Source organism: Schistocerca nitens, chromosome 2 (assembly GCF_023898315.1).
Source record: "Schistocerca nitens isolate TAMUIC-IGC-003100 chromosome 2, iqSchNite1.1, whole genome shotgun sequence".
Lineage (NCBI taxonomy): Eukaryota > Metazoa > Arthropoda > Insecta > Orthoptera > Acrididae > Schistocerca > Schistocerca nitens.
In genome coordinates, this window is record NC_064615.1 from 381,210,825 (window position 1) to 381,234,760 (window position 23,936).

A 23,936-nucleotide genomic window follows, 5' to 3' on the forward strand; every position below is an offset into this window, starting at 1 on the left:
TTTCCTAGATGTATTGGATAGCAATTATGGTATATTTCGATTACATCGAAAGCCACATGTAGTTTCCTTTGGGATTGATTATTATTTAAGTGGAATACTGTAATCTCGGTTATATTTGGATTAGGCTGTAGTCTCCGTTTATGGAAGTAATCACTCAATTTAGTCGCCTCTCTTGTCAGCAAATTCTGACGTTGCATAAGATCTTAACTCTAAAAGGCTAATGCTGGGTCATTTGCATACTACATTTTCAAGGAGTTCGTGTCCGGTACGTTATAGATTTACAGGTTAAACAGAATGAGGGCCACAACTGATCCCTGAAGTAGGCCATTACTTAGAGCCCTCGTTCTGCTAGGTTGTCAGTTCAGGAACACGTTAAAGAGCCTGTCAGAAAGCATATTGTTCACTTGAAACACCAGGTTTAACATCGGATAATTTTAACGAACTTAGACATCAATCCCTCGCACCACACTGTCATAAGCTGCCATAAGATCCGCAAAAGCTTCAGTTGATTTGAGATCACTGTGAAATCCGGCTGTTGATATACTTTCCGGGATGTGAGGTCGTGGTCCAAGAACTTTTCTGCTCCTTACGTTTCGTCCAGAACTGCGCTGGACTTCCTCAGAGGCGCTGCTCCGATGAGTCTTGCCGACTGACTGGTCGGGTGTCTGAGAGCGACTTATATATTGTGAGAAAGGGGGGCGTGGTTCAGGTGACACGTGATGAGCAGTGATAATCCATAGCAAAGATAAGGTTGACTATCGATTACCACCTTGTCAAAGATAAAAATTGTTAGCAATTTTGTAGAGCCACTGATAATCCATAGCAAAGATAAGGTTGACTATCGATTACCACCTTGTCCAAGATAAAAATTGTTAGCAATTTTGTAGATCCACTGTCCATATATCGCTAAGTTTCATAGCCTCCTCTTTCCTATTAAAATTATCGTGATGTTTATAAATTTCGATAGCTTCTCTATATAGCCGTGGATAGTAATTTAACATTGTAGATAAAACTTCAGTACCCGAAAACTTCACTTGGTGATTGCCTGGTTGAAGAGCATGTTCCGCTACAGCTGACTTTTCTATTTTTCCAAGTCGACAAAGACTTTCATGCTCTTTCAGTCGCGTGTTTACACTTCTTTTGGTAGTACCAATGTAAACTTTACCACAGGTACATGGAATTTTATACACACCACATGTCGACAGGGGAGGGCGTTTATCCTACACAGATCGTAGTACTTGACTTATTTTCTTTGTTGGTTTAAAGATCGGTTTTATGTCATGTTTTCGTAAAATCTTACCGATCCGATCTGTTACTTTTTTAATAAAGGGGAGAACTACTGTATTTTTCTGTCGTTGTGGTTCATTCTTATCTTTTGGGTTTCTGTTCCTTGGACGCAAAATTCTATCTATCTCTTTCCTTGAGTAGCCGTTTTTTTCAAAAGCCTGCTTCAGATGTTTCACTTCAGCATCCAAATGTTCAGGTGTACATATCCGTTCCGCTCGATCGACAAGACTTTTTATGACACCTCTTTTTTGTTGAGGATGATGATTAGAATTTTTATGTAGATATCTGTCCGTATGTGTTGCCTTCCGAAAAACTTTATATTCCAAGCTTCTATCGGACCGTCTCATAACTAAGACATCCAAGAAAGATATTCTGTTATCCTTTTCTATTTCCATGGTAAATTGTATTTTTGGGTGAATTTTATTTAGATAATCAAAGAAATCGTCCAAGGCCTTTCTGCCATGGGACCAAACCACGAATGTGTCATCTACATATCGATACCAACGAGATGGTTTGTTATTAGCTCTGTCTAGGGCTGATTGTTCAAACTTCTCAATATAAAGATTGGCAATCGCAGGGCCTAATGGATTACCCATTGCTACTCCATCAAGTTGTTCATAAAATTCATTATCCCACTGGAACTGACTTGATGTAAGACAATGTCTGAAAAGAACAGTCAAATCTTCTGGAAAAATATCCGCTATGAAAATCATAACTTCGTTAACAGGAATCATTGTGAATAAGGACACAATGTCAAAACTTACAAGAATACCTTCAGGGGCCAGAGTTAGTCCCTCTAGTTTTTCAATAAAATGACGCGAGTCTTTTATATATGAGTCAGTTTTTCCAATGAATGGTTGTAAACAAGTTGTTAAATATCTTGCTATTTCATAAGTGGGAGAATTGATGGCACTGACTATGGGTCTTAAAGGAAAATCTATTTTATGAATTTTAGGTACACCATACACACGCGACTGAAAGAGCATAAAAGTCTTTGTCGACTTGGAAAAACAGAAAAGTCAGCTGTAGCGGAACATGCTCTTCAACCAGGCAACCACCAAGTGAAGTTTTCGGATACCGAAGTTTTATCTACAACGTTAAATTACTATCCACGGCTATTTAGAGAAGCTATCGAAATTTATAAACATCACGATAATTTTAATAGGAAAGAGGAGGCTATGAAACTTAGCGATATATGGACAGTGGCTCTACAAAATTGCTAACAATTTTTATCTTGGACAAGGTGGTAATCGATAGTCAACCTTATCTTTGCTATGGATTATCAGTGGCTCTACAAAATTGCAAACAATTTTTATCTTTGACAAGGTGGTAATCGATAGTCAATCTTATCTTTGCTCACAATATACACTGCTGGCCACCGTAAATGCAACACCCTGAAGGAAGCATCCGAATCAAGTGAAATTTACACCATGGATTTGCAGCGATGAGATATGCAACCGATTAGAATTTCAGCGCAGACGCACATCACGCGCGCCTGTGGCGCCACCTCATAGCGCCATTTAAGGCTTGGCGATTTCGACGAGTGTACGTTCGGCACGTGTGGTTGTTTCACAAGACGATCAGTTATGCCTCGTAGACAACAGCGAAAATCTTTTGATCAAGTATCCGAGTTCGACAGAGGAAGGATAGTGGCTTACCGAGATTGTGGATTATCATACAGAGAAATCGCTAGTCCTGTTGGACGAAACCAAACAACTGTAATGCGGATATGTGACCGTTGGATGCAGGAGGGTACGACGGACCGACGTGGTCGATCGCATTCACCTCGGTGCACCACTGCACGTGCTGATAGGCAAATTGTGCGCATGGCAGTGACGGATCGCTCAGTGACATCCCGAACCATAGCACTGCACATTGCGTCTGTAACGCATCATCCAGTGTCTGCGCTTACCATTCGACGCCGTTTACAGCAGAGTGGTCTGTCCGCAAGACGTCCATTGCTTCGTCTACCATTGACGCAGAACCACAGACGTCTCCGTCGCCAATGGTGTGATGACAGACGGATGTGGACGGCAGAATGGAATGACGTTGTCTTTACTGACGAGGCATGCTTCTGTCTGCAGCACCACGATGGTCGGATTCGAGTGTGGAGACACAGTGGAGAGAGGATGCTGGACAGCTGCATTATGCACCGCCACACTGGTCTTGCACCGGATATTATGGTATGAGGCGGTATTGGATATTACTCTCGCACGCCTCTAGTACGCATTGCCGGTACTTTAAATAGCCGGCGCTACATATCCGAGGTGCTGGAGCCAGTTGTCCTTCCTTACCTTCAGGGCTCGGCCACAGCCATATTTCAACAGGATAATGCGCGACCACACGTGGCACGCATTGTCCAAAGGTTCTTCGTCAATAACCAGATTGAATTGCTTTCCTGGCCGGCTCGCTCTCCGGATCTTTCGCCGATAGAAAATATGTGGTCCATGGTTGCTCAACGAGTGACCCAGATTACATCCCCAGCTGCCACACCAGATGATCTTTGGCAACGTGTGGAAGCTGCTTGGGCTGCTGTACCCCAGGAACACATCCAACGTCTCTTTGACTCAATGCCGAGACGTGTGGCAGCGGTGATCTCCAACAATGGCGGCTACTCTGGCTACTGATTCTGGCAGGAACCACATGTCACAGACGTCTGTTAACGTAATCATTTGATACTTGGTCAACATGATATCTACAAAATAAATTTTGTTGTGCTACCTCTTGTCTCTCTTGGTGTTGCATTTACGGTGGCCAGCAGTGTATAAGTCGCTCTCAGACAGCCGACCAGTCAGTCGGCAAGACTCAGCGGAGCAGCGCCTCTGAGGAAGTCCAGCGCAGTTCTGGACGAAACGTAAGGAGCAGAAAAGTTCTTGGACCACGACCTCACATCCCGGAAAGTATATCAACAGCCATGTCACCCGGTCGTGAAAGCCTTCATTCTACAACTATGAAATCCAACTTCTGCTAAAGTTGTCGATCTTAGGACCTGGTCGCAGTAGCTCCGGCGTTTCCTAACGCTACCTCTTTCGACTGAGATGATTTGTCCAGTGATCTCTGTAAAGTGATTTATAATAAGTCTTTCTGCTAGCTTATCGGTCATGCCAAGCAGCGAGAGTGGTCGGTAATGAGGGGTATAGCTTCCGTCTTTGTCTGGTTTCGGGATGGGAATTACATTAGCCTTTTTGAAAAGCTTTGGTAATTTTCCAGTTCTCAGAGTCTCGTAGAAAAATTCAAGGAGCCACAATTTTGGGTTAGGTGTGCAAGCTATCCCATGTTCCTCGATGCAGAAGTCACGTCCCTCTCTCTCTCTCTCACACACACACACACACAAAAGTAAACTTAAAAAGTGCGTGATACCGATACAACTTTTTTCCCCTCCTTGTCTTCGGTCCTGGCCACACAGCTTTTTGAAATGCTGTGGGATTATTTTCATTACTTACGCTGACTATTTTGCTAATTTTCCCAGTAATTTTAGAATTCTAAGAGCGTTTCTATTTATAGGAGATTGGTGACTCCATCACGATTCCTTGTCCCGTTATTACGCTTTGTACTGTTATATAAATTATTACGGTCACTGACTTTTGTTGTTGTTATTGTTGAATTATGAATATTCTCAGGGTTCTATCAGGGAGGGGGAAGAGCCTGTAGGACTATCAGCGATTGAATTTTGCAACGTCTAAGACAAATAAAATACTCATTCTTTTTCGCCAAATGATGGTACATTATATGCCCATAATAAAATCACGAAATTTTAACTGTGGCAGTTTTTCACCATAAATAAATTCCGGGTAAGTCTAAATGCATCATTTATTATTGTTATTATTATTATTATTATTATTGCTGTTGTTGCTTTTGCTCTTCTCGCTCTGTCATTCAGTAGCTCAGTAGTTTGATATGTCTGAGTTACTCTTTTAATACCTGGATATGTAATGAATGATCATTTGATCACATGCCACTGTGCAAAGGTCCAACGAAATAATAGTAAATACTTAAAGGAAAATATTATATAGCTTTTAATGAGTTATAGCACTTCAGACATAGTGCCTTTATGTACATTATTGTTAAATCATTTCCATCATGGCTATAATATTCTACCGCGTTATAGTAGTGGTAAAAAATACACTGAAAAGCCAAAGACCTGACTAATATCGTGTAGGGTCCCCCGCGAGCACGCAGAACTGCCAGAGTACGACGTGGCATAGACTCGAATAATGTCTGGAGTAGTGCTGGAGGGAACAGAGACCTCGAATCCAGCAGGGCTGTCCATAAATCCGTAAGAGTCCGAGGGGGTGGAAATCTCTTCTGAACAGCACGTTGCAAGGCATACCAGATATCTCAATAATGTTCATATCTGGGGAGTTTGGTGGCCAGCGGAAGTGCTTCTGGATCCACTATATAGCAATTCTGGACGTGTGGGTTGTCGCATTGTCCTTCTGGAATTGCCCAAGTCCGTCGGAATGCACAGTAGACATGAATGGATCACACAGGATGCTTACGTACCTGTCACTTGTCAGAGTCGTATCTAGACGTATCAGGGGTCCCAAATCACTCCAGCTACACACGGTCCACGTCAATCCGCTCGATACAATTAGAAACGAGACTCGTCCGACCCGCTAACATGTTTCCAGTCATCAAAAGTCCAGTGTCGGTGATGACAGGCTCACGTGAGGCGTAAAGCTTTGTGTCGCACCGTCATAAAAGGTACACGACTGGGCCTTCGGTTCCGAAAGCCCATATCGATGATGTTTCGTTGAATGGTTCGCACGCTGACACTTGTTGATGGCCCAGACTTGAAATCTGCAGCAATTTGCGGAAGGGTTGTACTTCTGTCACGTTGGACGATCCTCTTCAAACATCGTTGGTCCCGTTCTTGCACTATCTTTTTCTGTCCTCAGCGATGTGGGAGATCTGATGTTTTACCGAATTCCTGATGTTCACGGTGCACTAGTGAAATGGTCGTACGAGAAAATCCCCACTTCATCGCTAAGTCGGAGATGCTGTGTCCCATCGCTCGTGCGCCGACTATAACACCACGTTCAGACTCACTTAAATCTTGGCTACCTGCCATTGTAACCTATCTAACAACTGCGACAGACACATGTTGTCTTATATAGGCGTTGCCGATCGCACCGCCGTACTCTACCTGTTTACATATCTCTGAATTTGAATAGGCATGCCTATTCTCATTGACGCTTCAGTGTAGAAAGTAAGATCGAAAATTAACGTCATGTCGATGACAGATTAGAGACGCAACTCCATTTCGGATAGAAAAAGGTTGGAGAAGGAGTCGAACATGGGCCTCCCAGCATTAAATTTTAATCAGTTTAGGAAAACCGTGGGAAACTGTAATCTTAATGACCAAACAGAGTTTTGAAACGCGGTTCTTCCAAATGCGTGTCCAATGTCTTACTCGGGCAACAGGTGATATCCACTTAATGCTTTTGCTCACAGTGCCTCCGACGGCATCCCAGTATTTGATGGGCTTTTCATTTCTGAGGTACTCTTTGTCTAACAGCCTGTTCTACTGTAGAATGCCGTTTGGAACGTGACATTTCAAAAATCGACGAAAGGAGAAAGGAAAGTTAACACCGTCCCCCTTCTCCCCCCGGTCTCGTTTTCCATACCTCTTTCTCGTCTCGAACACACACGCACACGCACACGCACACACACACACACACACACACACACACACACACACACACACAAAGAAACAAAAAAGGAACGTTGAATGTTATTCGATAAATAACCTTATCAGAGGAATAATTTTAAACCTATTCACAGAAGAACTTTAACCTGAAGGAAATATCACTTAAGCCCCACATATCCCTGTTTCTTACTACTACTCTTAACGCTTTCTTGTAAGTTCCATTCGTGTTAATTTACTGTTTAGTTTAAATAATAATAAGAATAATAAGAAGAATTAAGTCGGGTGATGCTGAGGGAATTAGATTAGGAAATGAGACACTTAAAGTAGTATAGGAGTTTTGCTATTTGGGGAGCAAAATAACTGATGATGGTCGAAGTAGAGAGGATATAAAATGTAGACTGGCAATGGGAAGGAAAGCGTTTCTGAAAAAGAGAAATTTGTTAACATCGAGTATAGATTTAAATGTCAGGAAGTCGTTTCTGAAAGTATTTGTATGGAGTGTAGCCATGTATGGAAGTGAAACATGGACGATAACCAATTTGGACAAGAAGAGAATAGAAGCTTTCGAAATGTGGTGCTACAGAAGAATGCTGAAGATAAGGTGGGTAGATCACGTAACTAATGAGGAGGTATTGAATAGGATTGGGGAGAAGAGAAATTTGTGGCACAACTTGACTAGTAGAAGGGATCGGTTGGTAGGACATGTTCTGAGGCATCAAGGGATGACCAATTTAGTATTTGAGGGCAGCGTGGAGGGTAAAAATCGTAGAGGGAGACCAAGAGATGAATGCACTAAGCAGATTCAGAAGGATTTAGGTTGCAGTTGTTGCTGGGAGATGAAGCAGCTTGCACAGGATAGAGTAGCATGGAGAGCTGCATCAAACCAGTCTCAGGACTGAAGACCACAACAACAACAACAGTTTAAATATTTTAATTTTGTTTTGATTCCCGTGTCAAAGATGACATGGACTCTGTTCTTGCCTCTAACTATGCAGCTGTAATGCATATTTCTCAAAGTTGTTGACCTTTACCGTATGCTCTTTGATGCCCATAGTTAGCTGTTGTCTGATGATAGCCATTTAAGCCGAAACCTCGTTAACTAAATAAATTAGTGTTATAGAACCACCACATTTTTACTGCTCTTTTGTAGACGTTAAATTGTTCTACCAAGCAGCGAAAAAAGAGTCAGTTGACTTGAAAAGTGAACCTACTAGCACCGAAAAAATTTCTCGGAGATGTGGTTAGCCTAATGCAACCAGATGAAACGGTACCATAAGCGTTTCGCTTCATTTTATTTGTGAAGGATTGTCAGAGGCTTGTAATACATGTTTGTTTTACATATATAATAACTGCGTTGTAAAATATAATAGTTGAGTTTTATATTAACTATATTTATGTTATAACGTTTTAATCTTTTGTTATTCTCTTGCTGATATGTCAGAACCAACTTTTTACAGTATGCGTTTCGTGAGGATAAATTACTGTTTGGTTCTACGTACGATCATCTTAATCCATATGTGCCGTCCTGGAGTTGTACTTAGTTGGTCTACGTAAACCGGGCTGTCCGAATTTTAGCGCTTTTCGGTTACATGTCAACTGAACACCTCACTTTCACTGGTCACTGTGATTTGGTTTGGTGTGTTTATTGTCTGTAGTGTTACCAACTGTCGCTGTGTGTTCGTCTTTTGTTTGTTTTGTGGTGTCTGCATGTAGTTTAATATTCTTTTGTTTCTTATGTGTTTGTGTGTTTGTGGTTTTTTGTGGGAGTTTAAGCTGTTATTTGGTCTGGTTGTGTTCTATATCTTTGTTTGTTATTGTTTTAGTGGCTGACATGATCACTGAGTTGTTCTCTTATACTGATTAATTTTTTGTAATTGGAAGTGTTCTTTGCGTGTGTAAGTTTTCCTGTAATGTTAGGAGCTTTCTGTTGTGACTGATCGTTATGAAAATTTTTATATCCTATTCCGTGTTTGCTGGTTCATGACCGTGTTTTATAAATTGTTCAGCAAAGGTAAAATGGCTATTTTTATTGCATTTCAGAAAATTGTTCTAAACGCTCGTTAGTTTCATTGCTTTCAGTTTCTTGCATCTAGAAGCTGTTTATTTAAACGTGTTTTCCAAAATGTTACAATATCCAAGGACTCATATAGGGCCCCAGGTAAATAACTGTTAGTAAAAAAAACTTTTCTACAGAAAAAATAGCGCTGCCTCTATAAAGGATCAAATAAGGAAAACAATGTGTTGTACTCTCGTTTATCTGCTGCATGAAGACATAGTGATTTACTGTGACTCTGGTAAGTACTACATTTGTAAACAATTTATTTCTGTTTTTATAATCTAATATACGCACTGAACGCTTGGTATTCGCATTAAACACTCTTGTATCTTTTTACAATGTTGATACGTATCGTTTTGTACTATTACGACAGCGGTTGCATTCGGCATTCTCATTGCACTAGTTAGTTGGCCTCAAAAGTAATAATTATTGGAGCCACAGTTCATTGCCGTCTGTCTTTCATGTAGCAGACGCGAGTGAGTGAAGCACATTGTGTTACATGTTTGTTTTTGTAGCACCTGAGCAAACATGTTGCCCTCCTCAAGCTACCTTCTACTCCTCGCCACACATACGATTTAAGAGTCTATAAGGGAAATTCAGAAATACCCTGTATGTTGCTTGAAATTAATTCAATATACACCTTTTCATGTGCCAGGGCTAGTCTACCAATCACCATTCGATCAAGACCGGCCGCAGGCAATTTGTGATTCACGTGAAAAGAATGTGGCCCCTGTTACGAGAACCACAGCTCGAATTACCAAAAGGGGAAAATTGAAGTGGGAGTTACTCAAACGTCGCCATTCAGTGGAGTTCCAAGCGTCTCAGCCCACGTAACGAAGTCTGTGGCAACGTAGACTGCGACTAAAATATGCACGTGGAGTGTATTATTAAGTGATAAGGCGAGAATTATATTGGAAAACCCTAATTAATGAACTTTCACTGGACGTGTGAACGTTATTTACGCAAGCGAAAGCAGTGATTAGGCAGTTAAGCTATTGCATAACGATCACACATTTATTCTGAGTAGAGTGAGCAAAAAAAAAAAAAAAACGCTTATTGTCTGCAGATGGGCAAGTGGAACAGGCTTACGAGAATATTTCATAGGCCTTTCACTATGATTTGAGCTGTGACTGATGTTAACGATAGTGCGCCGGGCAACTGCGTATATCTTTACAAAGCAGTGTTAGGAAAACACAGAAAGTGGATCAGAGTTGCTGTGGTAGGTTGGTAAGTCTTAAAAGAAAAATTGGGGCTTATAAATGGCATGTGCCTCACTTTAACGCGTTTGAAGCACCATACAGGTTATTTCTGAATTTTCTTTATACACTCTTAAATCGTAAGTGTGGCGACGAGTAGAAGGTAGCTTGAGGAGGTCAACATCTTTGCTCAAGTGCTACAAAAACAAACATGTAACACAATGTAGTTCACTCATTCGCCTCTATAACATGAAATACGGATAGTAATGAACTGTGGCTCTGATAATTATTACTATTGGGGCCAATTAACTAGCACAATAAGAATGCCGAATGGCAGTAACTGTTGTAATAGTCAATGTGCAGAGCATGCTCCATTCAGAACGTGAAGTGTGAAAACTATTGTTAAGACACACTGAAGGCGTAGAAGCTGAGCGACGAGGCTGAAAGACCTTGCATGGTATGAAAAATGTGCTTCACCATAAGTTATAAACCGTGTTTTGGAACTAGTATTTTTCTAAACAAAAAACTATACGGTTCGTGTGATGGTAAGGCTGCAACCCATCGTACGTCAAAGTCAAGCAGAATGATTCTAACAGGTTCTGTGTATGTCACTATACTCGCAGAGCCTACACAAGGGCTGAGGAACATTAATGTCTCTTCAACGCTTCATTGCCTCGCTCATTACAACCATTTATCTGAATGACAATAACGAGAATAGCAAAAGTTTTTCGTAGATGTCAAGCAATCAGGTGGAATGAAATGTTAACCATATCACAGAAGTTAAAGGTCAAATGTTTTTCACGTGGATCTCACACAACAGAACAAACTTAGCAATCCACCCGCTGGCGGTGAAGGTAACGTTTTCCATTTGTTTCTTAATATACGACTGCTGACAGCTACAAACTACGCTTCACACTAATGGAGATGTGCCCTTGCAGTTTTCTTCACTACTATTTTCTGCTAAAATGGATTAGTGCAGACTGATTTCGGCAGACATATGTGGGGAAATACCTGGTATGAATTAAAACTTCGCAAGAGGTTTTAAGTCACGTGGAGTGCACGTAACCGCCAAAGACGTTTTAAGTGTTCCTTACTTTAAGAGACCTTGAAAACAACATTATGATCACCCTGGACTGTAGCTTACCTCTATCCCAACAACGTTGTCGTCTGCTTTCCCCATGTATTTTAAGACTTCTGAAAGACTCCGCAGCTGTTAATATGTCTGCGATCTTCATGGGTATTCACACAAACTTACAACGACGAAAAATTGCGGATGCCCCATTAGTTGATGCGTCTTGCACAACAATGTCAAGGATAGTACGGATATCTATAACTGCTATGATGACACATAAAGTGCACTGGGGCATTTTCTGTGTACTTGCGTCGACTGTTGGAAATCACAAATGTCGCACATCTGGTGGATGCAAAGTGAAAATTAAGTGTGCAGATAATGTGACTTCGATAGTAACTATTACACGAAGTGCTACGTTCTTTTATATAAATGACGAAAACTTCTGTGTTATTATGCACCTGAAACGTACAAAAATGTTGGACACGAGGACAGTGCTCTCTGATAAGGAACGATTATGCATTGATGCTCTTTATAGTGAACTGTCACTTGAGAGTGGCGTAACAGGCTGAAATTGCGATCGTGATGAATAAATACGTTTGTTAACAGTCCAGGCAGAAAGTGATATTTCTAAAAATGCAGGCAGAGTTTCGTAAGCTAAACGCAGTAGTGGAAGAAATTCTGGGCTTACATGTGCAGACACGAAAGCACGGAAGAGAATAAGATGACACAAACGGATAAGCGCACACACTCACACACAATCAACCGTGGAGTACGTGTAGTATATGTAAAGCCCTCTACGTAAGCCAAAGTGGAAGAGAATTTCCAAGAAGATCGGTAAACACATTAATGCTTATCACACAAATAATTATTCTAAATCCACAAATGGCACCCACTTTAAGAGCACTGGGGACCCATTCCAGAGCGTTAAAAGTGATCTACATATGTTACATAAATTGGATGAAGGTCATGGATTTATAAGAAAAACTTGAAATTTTCATAAGCGGTGAAATACATGGAAACGGGTTGCTCAATGCCTGGTTATACAGTAGAATGTAAGCTAATTTAAAAAAAAAATAATTGTTGAATGCTTGTTCTTTATATAGTAAAGAGATGTAGGGAATTCTTGTCCAACAATAGTTAAGATACTTAGTGAACGCTTGTCCCATTTAAAAATACTAAAATATGTAAACATGCTTGTGCAAAAAATAGTTGTACCCATACTGCATGTATCATTTTATCAATTGAAGCATATTTGGTATGCTTTAGCCACTTCACTGTAAACAGCTGTGTGAAGGAATGCTTCTCTGTTTCAGTGCTCTGTGTGCCAGACAGGTTTCTGTTCTCACTAAAAGAAAGAATTTCTTTGAGATTATTTAAATAATGCAACACACAAAATGGTGTACAAAAAATATATTGATCTTCTAACAATTGATGTATAAGTGACAGTTAGGAACTTGATGATAGCAACATGTTGCTGAAATGAGTCATACCAATAAATAAAGGGAAATAAATCTGACTGCAGCTGTAAAGCGTTATTTCATAAATAAGAAGACAATAGCAAAGACAGTGATTCCGGGCTCTATATACCTTTACGCATCATAGTGCAACGCGAACTGCAGAACACGGCGTCTATTGCCAAACTTCTTGTAAGTCAGATCGCAGTAAGGAAGAGGTCCCGATGCTGCAAGGAATTGAAAAGGAACGTCATACACATAACAGTGCGAGCCCTTTGGCACTGCGGGGAAGACGTGTTCTAATTGCAGGTGATTGGAAGGTATGTTTGCTTTATTTCAGGAACAAAGCTCGTCCACTTCTAGCAAATGCCACTGCAAGATGTAGTAGAAATATAATTTTTAGCTTGCTTACTTACTCCGCTCCCGCCGTTGCCCGACAGAATTCTTATCGCCTGCTTAGTATTATCACGCAAGCGTTGCTGCTGTACTGTTATGATACCATTATTATGATGACATACTGAGTACAACAGGTATAAGAGCAGATATTTATATTGGTGGCTGAAAACTGTGTACTGAACAACATTACATCAGTATTTACGTCATTTGCAGGATAATAATCAAAGTCATTAAGATAGTGTGTTTTTAGGTTGATTAGTACCTCCAAGTACACATGACTAGAGAAAACCATTAGTGCTTATTTACCCCTGGGCAGCAGGTCAGGTGTTGAAATGTGGAAGCGTGGATGCAAATTGGTCAAACTTAGATGGTAAAATTTTGTGTAGGTTGTGCAGTGGTTTTATTGTAGGCTGTATATCATTGTTTTCTTTGGGTCCAGTGATCACCCTAAAAAGAAAGGTAACTTTGAAGGTGTCTGTAAACATAAATGATGTAGCACATAATATTAATGTTAACCTCAGAGTTCTTGCGAATGATGCAGTTATATAGAATGAAGTACTGCCCGAAAAAAGATACACAAATACTCAAATAAGATACTGATAAAGTTCAAAAATGGTGCAAAGATTAACACCGAGGTAAAAATTTCGGAAATGCATAATTGTGCACTTCACAAAACGCAACTATGTATTATCGTATGACTCCATTGTCAATAAGTCACAGTGGGAATCATTTAATTCATACTAACATCAGGATGTAAAAAGTTATGGGAATTTGCTGTGGAGTAAAAACATAAGCGAAATTGTAGGTAAAGTAGGTTCAAATGGCTCTGAGCACTATGGGACTCAACAGCTGTGGTCATAAGTCCCCTAGAACTTAGAACTACTTAAACCTAACTAACCTAAGGACATCACACACATCCATCCCCGAGGCAGGATTCGAACCTGCGACCGTAGCAGTCGCGCGGTTCCGGACTGCGCGCCTAGTACCGCGAGACGACCGCGGCCGGCCAGGTAAAGTAGGTGACAGAGTTTGGTTCATAGGTGGAAGTTGGTAAAACACAGTCATTCAACAAAAAATATTGCTTATAATCCGTTTATGTGATCCATCCTAGAATGTTGCGGAAGTGTATGCTAACAGGTTTGTTTGACAGGTGAGAGAGAGACACGGACATGCTGAAAAACGTGGGCTGGCAGACTCTTGAAGACGAACGTCCACTATCTCGCTAAAAACCTGCTTAAAAAAATTCGAGAACCAGAACTACGTAAGGGAGCCAAGACTGCTGTACAGATCTCTACGTATCGATCCTGTGGCGATTGGGAAGACAAGATTGGACTATTTACAGCACGGAGAGAGGCATTCAAGCAGTCATTCATTCCGCGCTTCGTAGCAGAATGTAATTAGAAACATCTACTACGTGGTTCTACTAGTGACACTGTTAAGCGACTGGCGCGAAATTTGGATAGGTATCATCTTACAGATGTAGAAACACGCCTACCAACTTTCGTTTACGTCGGACAACTCCTTCTTGGTGTTGTGATTTTTTTTCCATCAATGTATATAGTCTAAGACCCCCCCCCCCCCCACACACACACACACCGACCATTAAAGATTCTTCAGGGATGTGTTCCCATTCGATAGAGGGGTCTCAAGCTATTCTAATGCGATACTCGTTTTGTCGATGTGTACTCGTCTTAACATTGGCAGCAAAACACGAAGAAACACCAGTATTCCATCATCGACAGCACCGCCCTGGTCCGTGCTCACTGCTACCGCAATGGAGCAGCATTGCACCGCCGTTGCTGGAATACTGATTATTTTTCGTGTTTCACTGTCCCTGTTAATACTTATCAAGAAAACAAACATAGTACTAGATCATCGAACGGGCGCGTAAAATTCTGCCGTCGAAACTATGCGCCGAAAGAAAGCGCGGTGAGCTGCATTTGTTTCCATAATTCCCGCTTTAAACTGCAAAAACGAAATTGCAGTTATTTGCTGATAACTCAAAGAAAATGCGCGTGACAACTCTTGAGAGAAGCGTCCGGTTTTACAAGTACACAAAAATATCTACAATCAAATGGAAATGTCCCAATTTGACAACATGACGCGTCTGCTCGCACACGAGATTACTAAAATTTGACTCTAAATAGAAATGAAAATTAATCACTAGAAAGAAAACTGTTAAAATTAACTGGAGCAAATGGCCGTTTTTGATGGTGGATTCATTTTTGGGTTTGTTTGGGGCAGGAGACCAGACAGCGAGGTCATCGGTCTCATCGGATTAGGGAAGGACGGGGAAGGAAGTTGGCCGTGACCTTTCAAAGGAACCATCCCGGCATTTGCCTGGAGTGGTTTAGGGAAACCACAGAAAACCTAAATCAGAATGGCCGGTTCGAATCCTGCCTCGGGCATGGATGTTTGTGATGTCCTTAGGTTAGTTAGGTTTCACTAGTTCTAAGTTCTAGGGGACTAATGACCTCAGCAGTTGAGTCCCATAGTGCTCAGAGCCATTTGAACCATTTTTCAGAATGGCCGGACGCGGGATTGAACCGCCGTCCTCCCGAATACAAGTCCAGTGTGCTAGCCCCTGCGCCACCTCGCTCGGTGCATTTTTGTTAGTGTCCAAAGTGACTTCTAGAAAATTTCTGTAAGATTTATGAAGGCTTACATAATTAATACCACCATCAGTTTGGCGGGGCCGGTATCTGCTTTTTAAGGACGAAATTGAATCATGGCTTGGAGACTGTGGCCAGATCATTTAAGGTTCCGCGCTTGCATTAAAGTTTGCAAAACGTTTCGTGATGATCGGAAATGAAACTCAGGGACGCTGTAGCAAGTTGCAAATGAATAAATGGCAGAATAATAATTGCACACGGCCACTGCGTCTCCATGCCGCGATCCGTTAAACGCGTATTGGTCGCTGGTTGCTGCAGTAAACCATTACAACATTTCATGTCTTGTAAATCTAATAGGAGAACCGTTAAAATGAGAACTCGTGAGCTTTAACTGATTTACATTAATTTAATCGCAAATGGTTCTGAAGCTAATACATCTCACTTATATCACATTTTTCTACACAAAAGAAAGATTAATTACTGATGCGCAAGGAACGCAACTATAGTGCGTCCTATCAGTATAAAACCTAACCGGCAAGAGAGAGAGATTCGAGAAGGAGCTCTCTCCATTTACTTTCTAAACAAAAGAAGAAACGTATTACAATCGATCGCAATCAGCCACATACTGACTACAGCAATATCATTGAAATATTCTTTATGAAATAATAATTACATTTCACAATATTAATTTACATAAGCTATTTAGGTTTTAATTTTTTTTAGTACATAAATAGATAAGTTCACGTTTTTGTGCTTTCTGTCGTTTTTGCGATGTAGAATTTCCCTGAAATTACGTGGATCTCTCCAAGTAATGTTTAAAACAGGTCCAAGGCAGCGAGACTCACTTGGTAAAATGCTCGGAGTGGACTCGGCTAAACAATGTTCCTCCGTTCCGCAGTCGCAGTTAACAAAGGAACGAAAGCCCTACTCCTTCAACGTGTAACCACGGCTCTCTTGACCCGTCTTAATGCAGTTCACCTTTGACCAAGTGTGCGTGATGGTTCGAATCCTTCACACTTCTTTGTAGTACCTTCTGTCACTCACTTCACAGAAGTCTGCAGACTACAGATCTAGATGTAACTGTTCATCAGCGCCACGAGCATTGTACCAGCGGAGGTATACCTCATACAAGTTGGTAATGACCTTAGTTGCATTGCTGTAAATATAAAAGAGTCCTTTGTTGAGTAGGAGAATAAAATAAGACGCCTGTTCTGAATTTGAACAGGCACACCGAACAAAATATTTGAGACCTCCTTAGAAGAGCAAATTGGTTGCTTTGGAGCGCTGAAAAAGGCGTAGGAGTAGTACCAGGCGGTTGTGTGACCAACAGCCGCTGATTTAGGTCGTGGTAGTAAAGTGAAGTGTACATGCCCGTCGGCTGTATGGAATCAGTGCAGAAAGATGGGTCGGCATGGAGAGATGACGGTCTGGGACAAAGTAGTTAACGTGTTTGGTCGTGTTCGTGACGACACCGTGAAAGAAGTTCCCCAATTTGTTGGTGTACCAACGCGAACTGCCTAACGTTTGTACAAGAAACGATGTACCACCCACAGTCATAGAATACAATGTAAGAACGGTAGTCGTAAAATGATAGTAGCTGATTGCGGCCGGAGACTAATGCTGCGCTTTGTCAATTACAGACTGTTTCAGACGGGAGTTGCTGCTATCAGTGAGTGGAGCTCCATCTCAGTCAATCGCCGAGCGAACATTACGAAGGGATCTAACATGCAGTGGACATTTGGAGTCGGGTTCCTTGAAAAATGGCATTGTTCACAGAAGCACACAATTCTGTACGTCTGCATAGGACTAAAGAACACAGACACTAGACAGTAGCTGAATGGAGGCGTTTACTGTGGTTGGTCGAGTCGCAACTTTGCTTTATTTCAAAGGATGCAGGGCGTCGAATGCACCGACGGCCCAATGGAGATTTAATCCACAGTTTCCACAGGATTTAGTTCAATCTTGGGATAATTCCATGGTGTTTCGGCGGTGCTTTTCTTACTATGAACTGGGCCCGCTCAATCAGGTTATCACGATAATGAACCAGGATGGTCGTTTCAGCGTACTGGATAATCTAATTTTACCCTTTCTTCGACATCTTTATTCGCTCCAGTCGTCCTCTCATGATGAAGTATCAGGCACCTCATTGCAGCTCGACTGTCCTGCTAAAATACCCGATCTTATCCATATAAAATGTCTGAAACTGTCTGGAACAGCGGGTGAATCGTAGCAATTAACATCCTCGAAATTTCGTAGCTCTATACGATTTCATCCTCAATGGATGACTTCAGTTGAATATAGCATATCTGGCGAAACCTGTCGACACTCTTCCTCGCCGAATTGAGGCTATTGTCAGTGCTAGGAGGGGGTGTTATGAGACATTAGACTGATGTCTCCTGACGGTTAATTTTTTTGTATGATGTGCTTACAAGGGAAAGGCGTCAGACGCGGCCAGCTGATTCCGCTTAACACGCCACCGATTTTGAAAAAAAATCAGTTCTAATGTTCATGGCGCCTAATAGACCCAGAACTGACAGGGTCGTTAGTTATCGGAAAACTGAGCATTTTTAATCATAATACGTGAGGTCGGCAAACTCGTATTTTCGTAGAAATCGAGGAAAGAAACTTGTACGACTGCCGCTTAAGTACCTATAAGGTAAACGCTGTTCAACGAAAGCGCCGCAGCGTGTCAACTGAGTCTGGCTACGCTGCGGATAACCCGTATTCCATTCTCAAATGCATTCCGCACTTTTTATTCGTACTAGTAAGAATATGAAGCTTAGTAAGGTAATCAATAAGGAGTAATAACAAAGTAGGCAATTCAATTTCTCAAACGACTTGGATTAGTAAATAATAAAGATTTGGGGCCTCGTTGTATGGAAACAGTACCGAGTAATTCTGCTGCGAAATCGTCAAGAGGGACCAAAGAGAGCCGACCGCGAGATGCCGAGCCGCGATGCATAACTTCATTTGGAGGTTTCAGAATTGCAGTGCGGATCCGGAAACCCAGCGGACATCGCACACACGCGACAATGAAACAAAGATTCACGGCATATTATTAGCGTTCAGCGCTGATTTTGCAGGCGATGCCATCTTATGTGTGCTACGCTTCAAAATTGATTCCCAAAAATTGAATATTTTTAAACGTAAAATAATTCTGTTTTCCGCCCGATGTTCGGAAGGAAAGATTTAGTTCCGCGAAGATTGCCGCGAGTACATTTGCTTCGAATATTTATATAACAAGTACAATCTATGTAACTGTGCAAAGGAAAGTGAGGACATGCAACACAGTGAGTGAAAGAGCTACTGTAAGGCAGTGAGGATTAAAATTTTAATTCTTTATTAATCCAAGTCGTTTGTGAAAACTTACCTACCTTGTTATTCCTTGTTGATTACCTTATTAAACCTACTGTTCTTATCAATACAAGTAAAATATAACTGCAGAATACATTTGAGAATCCAACACAGGTTCTCCGCTCTGCAGGCGGGAAGGAAGACATTCGTAGCCGTCGATTAGCTTTGGACGAAAAAGTGCCCGTGTGGTTGCAAACGGTTCTATAGGCAACCACAAAGAACCCTTACTTGCGCACAGTAGTCGCTCTAATCTTGTAACTGATTATCACCTACCTACTCATGGAATATACAGTCAAACTATATAATTTTATTTATTGAATGCTTATATGTTGTTTAAAAGTTTCCTGTGGGAGACATGTCACGATGTATGTAAAGCCCTCTATTGGTTAACTTCTTACGATCGGTGCCTACATAAGATCCTAGTGGATGACCCAACAGAGGGAGCTGTTCATTGATCTGTCTCTTTTTCAGCTGTCATATAGACATTTTATCTTTCGTAAGTAATTTATAGGTTGCCACAGCCAATGTATTACGCTATATTAACTGCTGACCGTAAATTCACCATATAAAAAAGGGTCGGACCTATACTCTTCATACATTTTCTTTTAATAATTTTACATGGATAATTGCATTCATCTTTTAATGTATCACAATTGGTTCCTATGATAGTCATCAATTTTAATAAGTCTGCTATATGCATTTTATTTAATGTGCTTTTATCAGATTATGTTTTTGCCTAAATGATGACTACATATAAGCAAGCCCACAGTAGCGACATCTAGGGAGGGTTTAGGCAAACAGGTTTCTGGATGCTACTGTACCTCAGTAGCTAGTTGGCAATAATCACTATGTGGTCGATGTGGCCTAGTCTACACCATAGTTTAAATCTATATGACGATGCTATGCTGATTATATTTAAATGTTTTGACGATGCCATTATGGCCGTATCACTTTAGATGGTGTAAAAAAGGTACGTTATACCATATTTTATCTGTACATTTCCCTGGTGTATGACATTATATTGTGATACATATTGCTGTTTTATGTTAAGACACACTGCTCACTAGATGTATATATTTATATATTTTAGATCTGAAGATGGTCATTACAGACTGAAACCGGTAACCGTCTAAGGAATTCATTTGTGATCAAAGACTGGAATAAAAAAGCATTTTAAAAGTCCCCTTTTCGTTTGACTGTCCCTTATAGTTGCCAAGCTATGATTTTTTGAAATGATAGGAGCGCTTTATGGACGCCCTCTATTATATTGTCCAACCATTGCTACTTCTTTTAAAGTGTAAATTGTAAATTTGTAGGAAGATGTTATGGGACCAAACTGCTTACACACTACTTAATCTAACTTAAACTAATTACACTATGGACAACACACACACTCGTGCCCGAGGGAGGACTCGAATCTCCGACGGGGGGATTTTAAAGTGTAGTAAATTAAGTGTGAGAAGCTATGGCCTTACAACAAAGTTAGTGTTAATTAGGGCGTTGCATTTTAGATGCGGATAATGATCTCCGGTGGCGGTCCTCAGTAGTCGGCGGCCTCGCGACGAGTGTCGGTCTGGAGTGAGGTAAGGTCGCGCGGCGTAGCCTTGCACTTCGGCGGGCGACGTGCGACGCCCGGCTGGTCCAGCCAGCGACTGCGGGAGGCGGGCGGCGGGCGGCGGCCGTGACCCGTTTCTGGAGGGCCCGGGCTGGCGGCCAGGGCGGGTCTCCCTCCTGCGGGCTGAGCTGCGGCTGGATGGTGCCGTGGGCCGGGCCGGGCCGGGCTTGCGAAAACGCGGCCGCCGTCGCCGCCGGCCGCTTTGTCTTGCGCCACTGGCCGCTATATAAGCCAGCGTCACCCGGCACACGCCAGCACTCGCATCGCAGTACTCCACCACCCGCAGACATGGCATTCAAGGTGAGTCCACACGCACTCTCTCCGTTATCACTCGCAGTATTCGCATTCAGCGGCGTTCGAGATCCAAAGGTTACCTCTCACGATCTAGTCGTAATATAAAACGTGGTAGCGTTGTCTTTGTCACGCTTGGTAAAGGAGAACCTTCAACAGCCCGTTCTGCAGTTCTTCAAGTCTAGTATGCGGACGGCTTCGTTAAGGATAGACTTTAACGGCGTCAGTCCACAGTTTACTGAGAGCTAATTAACACTATCACACTTCTCCTCTCTGAGCGCAATGAAACTGAACAAGTCGCCAAAAGTGTTGTATTTGTTGTCGATGTCCAAATATTTTCGGGAAATCTCCAAAGGATTTGCCGTGTTTGTGTGCCTCAGATGTAATATACAGCTACACAAAGGGCAATGGTAGCTTCCAGATTCCAATGCTGAAACTGCACCAGATATAACTGCTTGAAAAATATTTTAAAAAATATCGCTAGGACAAATCCTAAAATAATATCATAGCAATCTCATGGCCTGAAGCTTTCAGACTGTAATTAACGTTAAACATTGGAGTTTTGTCAGTTTTCAGTTTGGTGCAGATGAAACATGGAGAAGACACATGTCCTTATCAAATCTTTCTATCACTCATTTGAAATGACTTGTACCATAGAAACCATGAAATAGTGTTTCAATCCCATTTGAGCTGAGAATGATCCCAGCATCTAAGCTAATGCGGCGTCTCACTCAGTTTTAATCTCTAAGGCAAAATTTTGACTCTAAACCAATATACTGGGTGATCAAAAAGTCAGTATAAATTTGAAAACTTAATAAACCACGGAATAATGTAGATAGAGAGGTAAAAATTGACACACATACTTGGAATGACATGGGGTTTTATTAGAACAAAAAAAAAAAAAGTTCACAAAATGTGCGTCGTTTGGTGATGATCGTGTTCTCAGCCACCACTTTCGTCATGCTTGGCCTCGCAGGTCCCCATAACTCAGTCCGTGCCATTATTGGCTTTGGGGTTACCTGAAGTCGCAAGTGTATCGTGATCGACCGACATCTCTAGGGACACTGAAAGACAACATCCGACGCCAATGCCTCACCATAACTCCGGACATGCTTTACAGTGCTGTCCACAACATTATTCCTCGACTACAGCTATTGTTGAAGAATGACGGTGGACATATTGAGCATTCCCTGTAAACAACATCATCTTTGCTTTGTCTTACTTTGTTATGCTAATTATTCCTATTCTGATCAGATAAAGCGCCATCTGTCGGACATTTTTTCAACTTTTGTAATTTTTTGGTTCTAATAAAACCCCATGTCATTCAAAGCCTGTGTGTCAATTTGTACCTCACTATCTACATTATTCCGTGATTTATTCAGTTTTCAAATTTATACTGACTTTTTGATCACCCTGTATATATTTTCTCGGTCAACAAAATACAAATGGAAGCGTATAGGCTTCTTAATGATACGACCTCCGATGACATTCTTATTATTCCTCTTTCCTCGGGTATAGAAGTGAAATGTTCTGCATAAATACTATAGACACTGAATCCATAAAACATCCAGTGACGATGAGCGTTCGTAAAACTCACGAGACTATCTGCCAATTGAAATTTCTGAAGCTAGACTGCCTGAATCAATGTTAACGAGGAATAAAATAACACTTCAAGTCTATTGTGTCACGAATTTCTCTGCGTTACGAAGCTGCTACCGTGTGCAGGTGTTAACGCTCTCCTTTCCGCAGCTGATCGTCCTCGCCGCCTTCGTGGCTGTGGCCCGCGCCGGCTACCTGGGCGCGCCCGCCGTCGTCGCCCCCGGCCCTGCCCTCGCCGCCCGCGCCTACGCCGCCCCCGCGTACGCCGCTCCCGCGTACGCTGCCCGCGCCTACGCCGCCCCTGTGGCCTACGCCGCCCCTGCCCTGCGTGCCGCTCCCCTGGCCGTCGCCCCCGCCGTGCGGGCCGCCCCCGTCGCCGTCGCCGCCCCCGCCGCCGTGGCTGCCGAGTACGACCCCCACCCCCAGTACAGCTACTCTTACGACGTGCAGGACGCTCTGACCGGCGACTCCAAGACCCAGCACGAGAGCCGCGACGGTGACGTCGTCCAGGGCAGCTACAGCCTGGTCGAGCCCGACGGTTCCATCCGCACCGTCGACTACACCGCCGACCCCGTCAACGGCTTCAACGCCGTCGTGCACAAGGAGGCCGGTGCCCACCCCGCCCCCGTCGTCGCCAAGGTGGCCGCCCCCGTCGCATACGCCGCCCCTGCCTACGGAAAAGCCATCCTGGGTTAAATGAAGACTTCGACCGCCATCTCTGCGCTCCTTCCAACTTCACCCCCCTTCCTTTCCCTTATCCTCTCCCTCTATTTATTTGTATTTCCCTGCACGCATTATATTAATGCACACAAATAAATTTTTGTGCTAAATATATCACTGTGTTTTCATTTCTCTTATGTACCAGTCTGATATGATAGCAGTACTTGTGCGCACTCTGCAGGAGAGGTCTTCACTGCCCACACTACTCCGACAGGGATGAGGTTACAGTTCGTAACACTGAGTAAATATTTTGCAAAACCACAGTACACTCTACTTCTCCAATAATCTTCCAAATAAAGACGGAAATAAAAAAAAAACACAGACCTATAACAAATCTACGCAGCAGGCTGATCCTCGATCTAGATGGGCATAAGCTTGTTTATCATTCTGCTACACATGAAACATCCAGTCTAAAAACTAACTCTGTTGTCCAGATGACAAATACAACTTTTCAAAATATTTACCACAGTCGTTCAAAGGTCAAGTAGAGCGGCCAACTCTTGTTAGAACACAAAATTTGTAACATTAATCTGTGGCGTAATGAAATACGTACAGTGCAAATATTACAAGCAAGTAGGTCTCGCACTGGACTATAATACAGTCCCGAAATATGACATTATCGTTCATCAGTGAT

The 23,936-nt window shown here is 42.2% G+C and overlaps 1 protein-coding gene across 2 annotated transcripts in view; it reads left to right on the forward strand.

The window, feature by feature from the left end:
* LOC126236215 (cuticle protein 21) overlaps positions 1-23,398 on the forward strand; it is a 198,577-nt gene extending 175,179 nt beyond the window's left edge. Inside the window, exons 1-2 of one of the 2 annotated variants that reach the window (XM_049945340.1) lie at positions 20,981-20,992; positions 22,733-23,398. In XM_049945340.1, coding sequence (XP_049801297.1) covers positions 20,981-20,992; positions 22,733-23,278 — 558 coding nt within the window. In that variant the 3' untranslated portion in view covers positions 23,279-23,398. Of the gene's footprint in view, positions 1-20,980; positions 20,993-22,732 lie in introns of those variants that run through there. The other variant, XM_049945338.1, reaches the window with a different exon arrangement.
* The last annotated feature ends 538 nt before the right edge of the window (positions 23,399-23,936 follow it).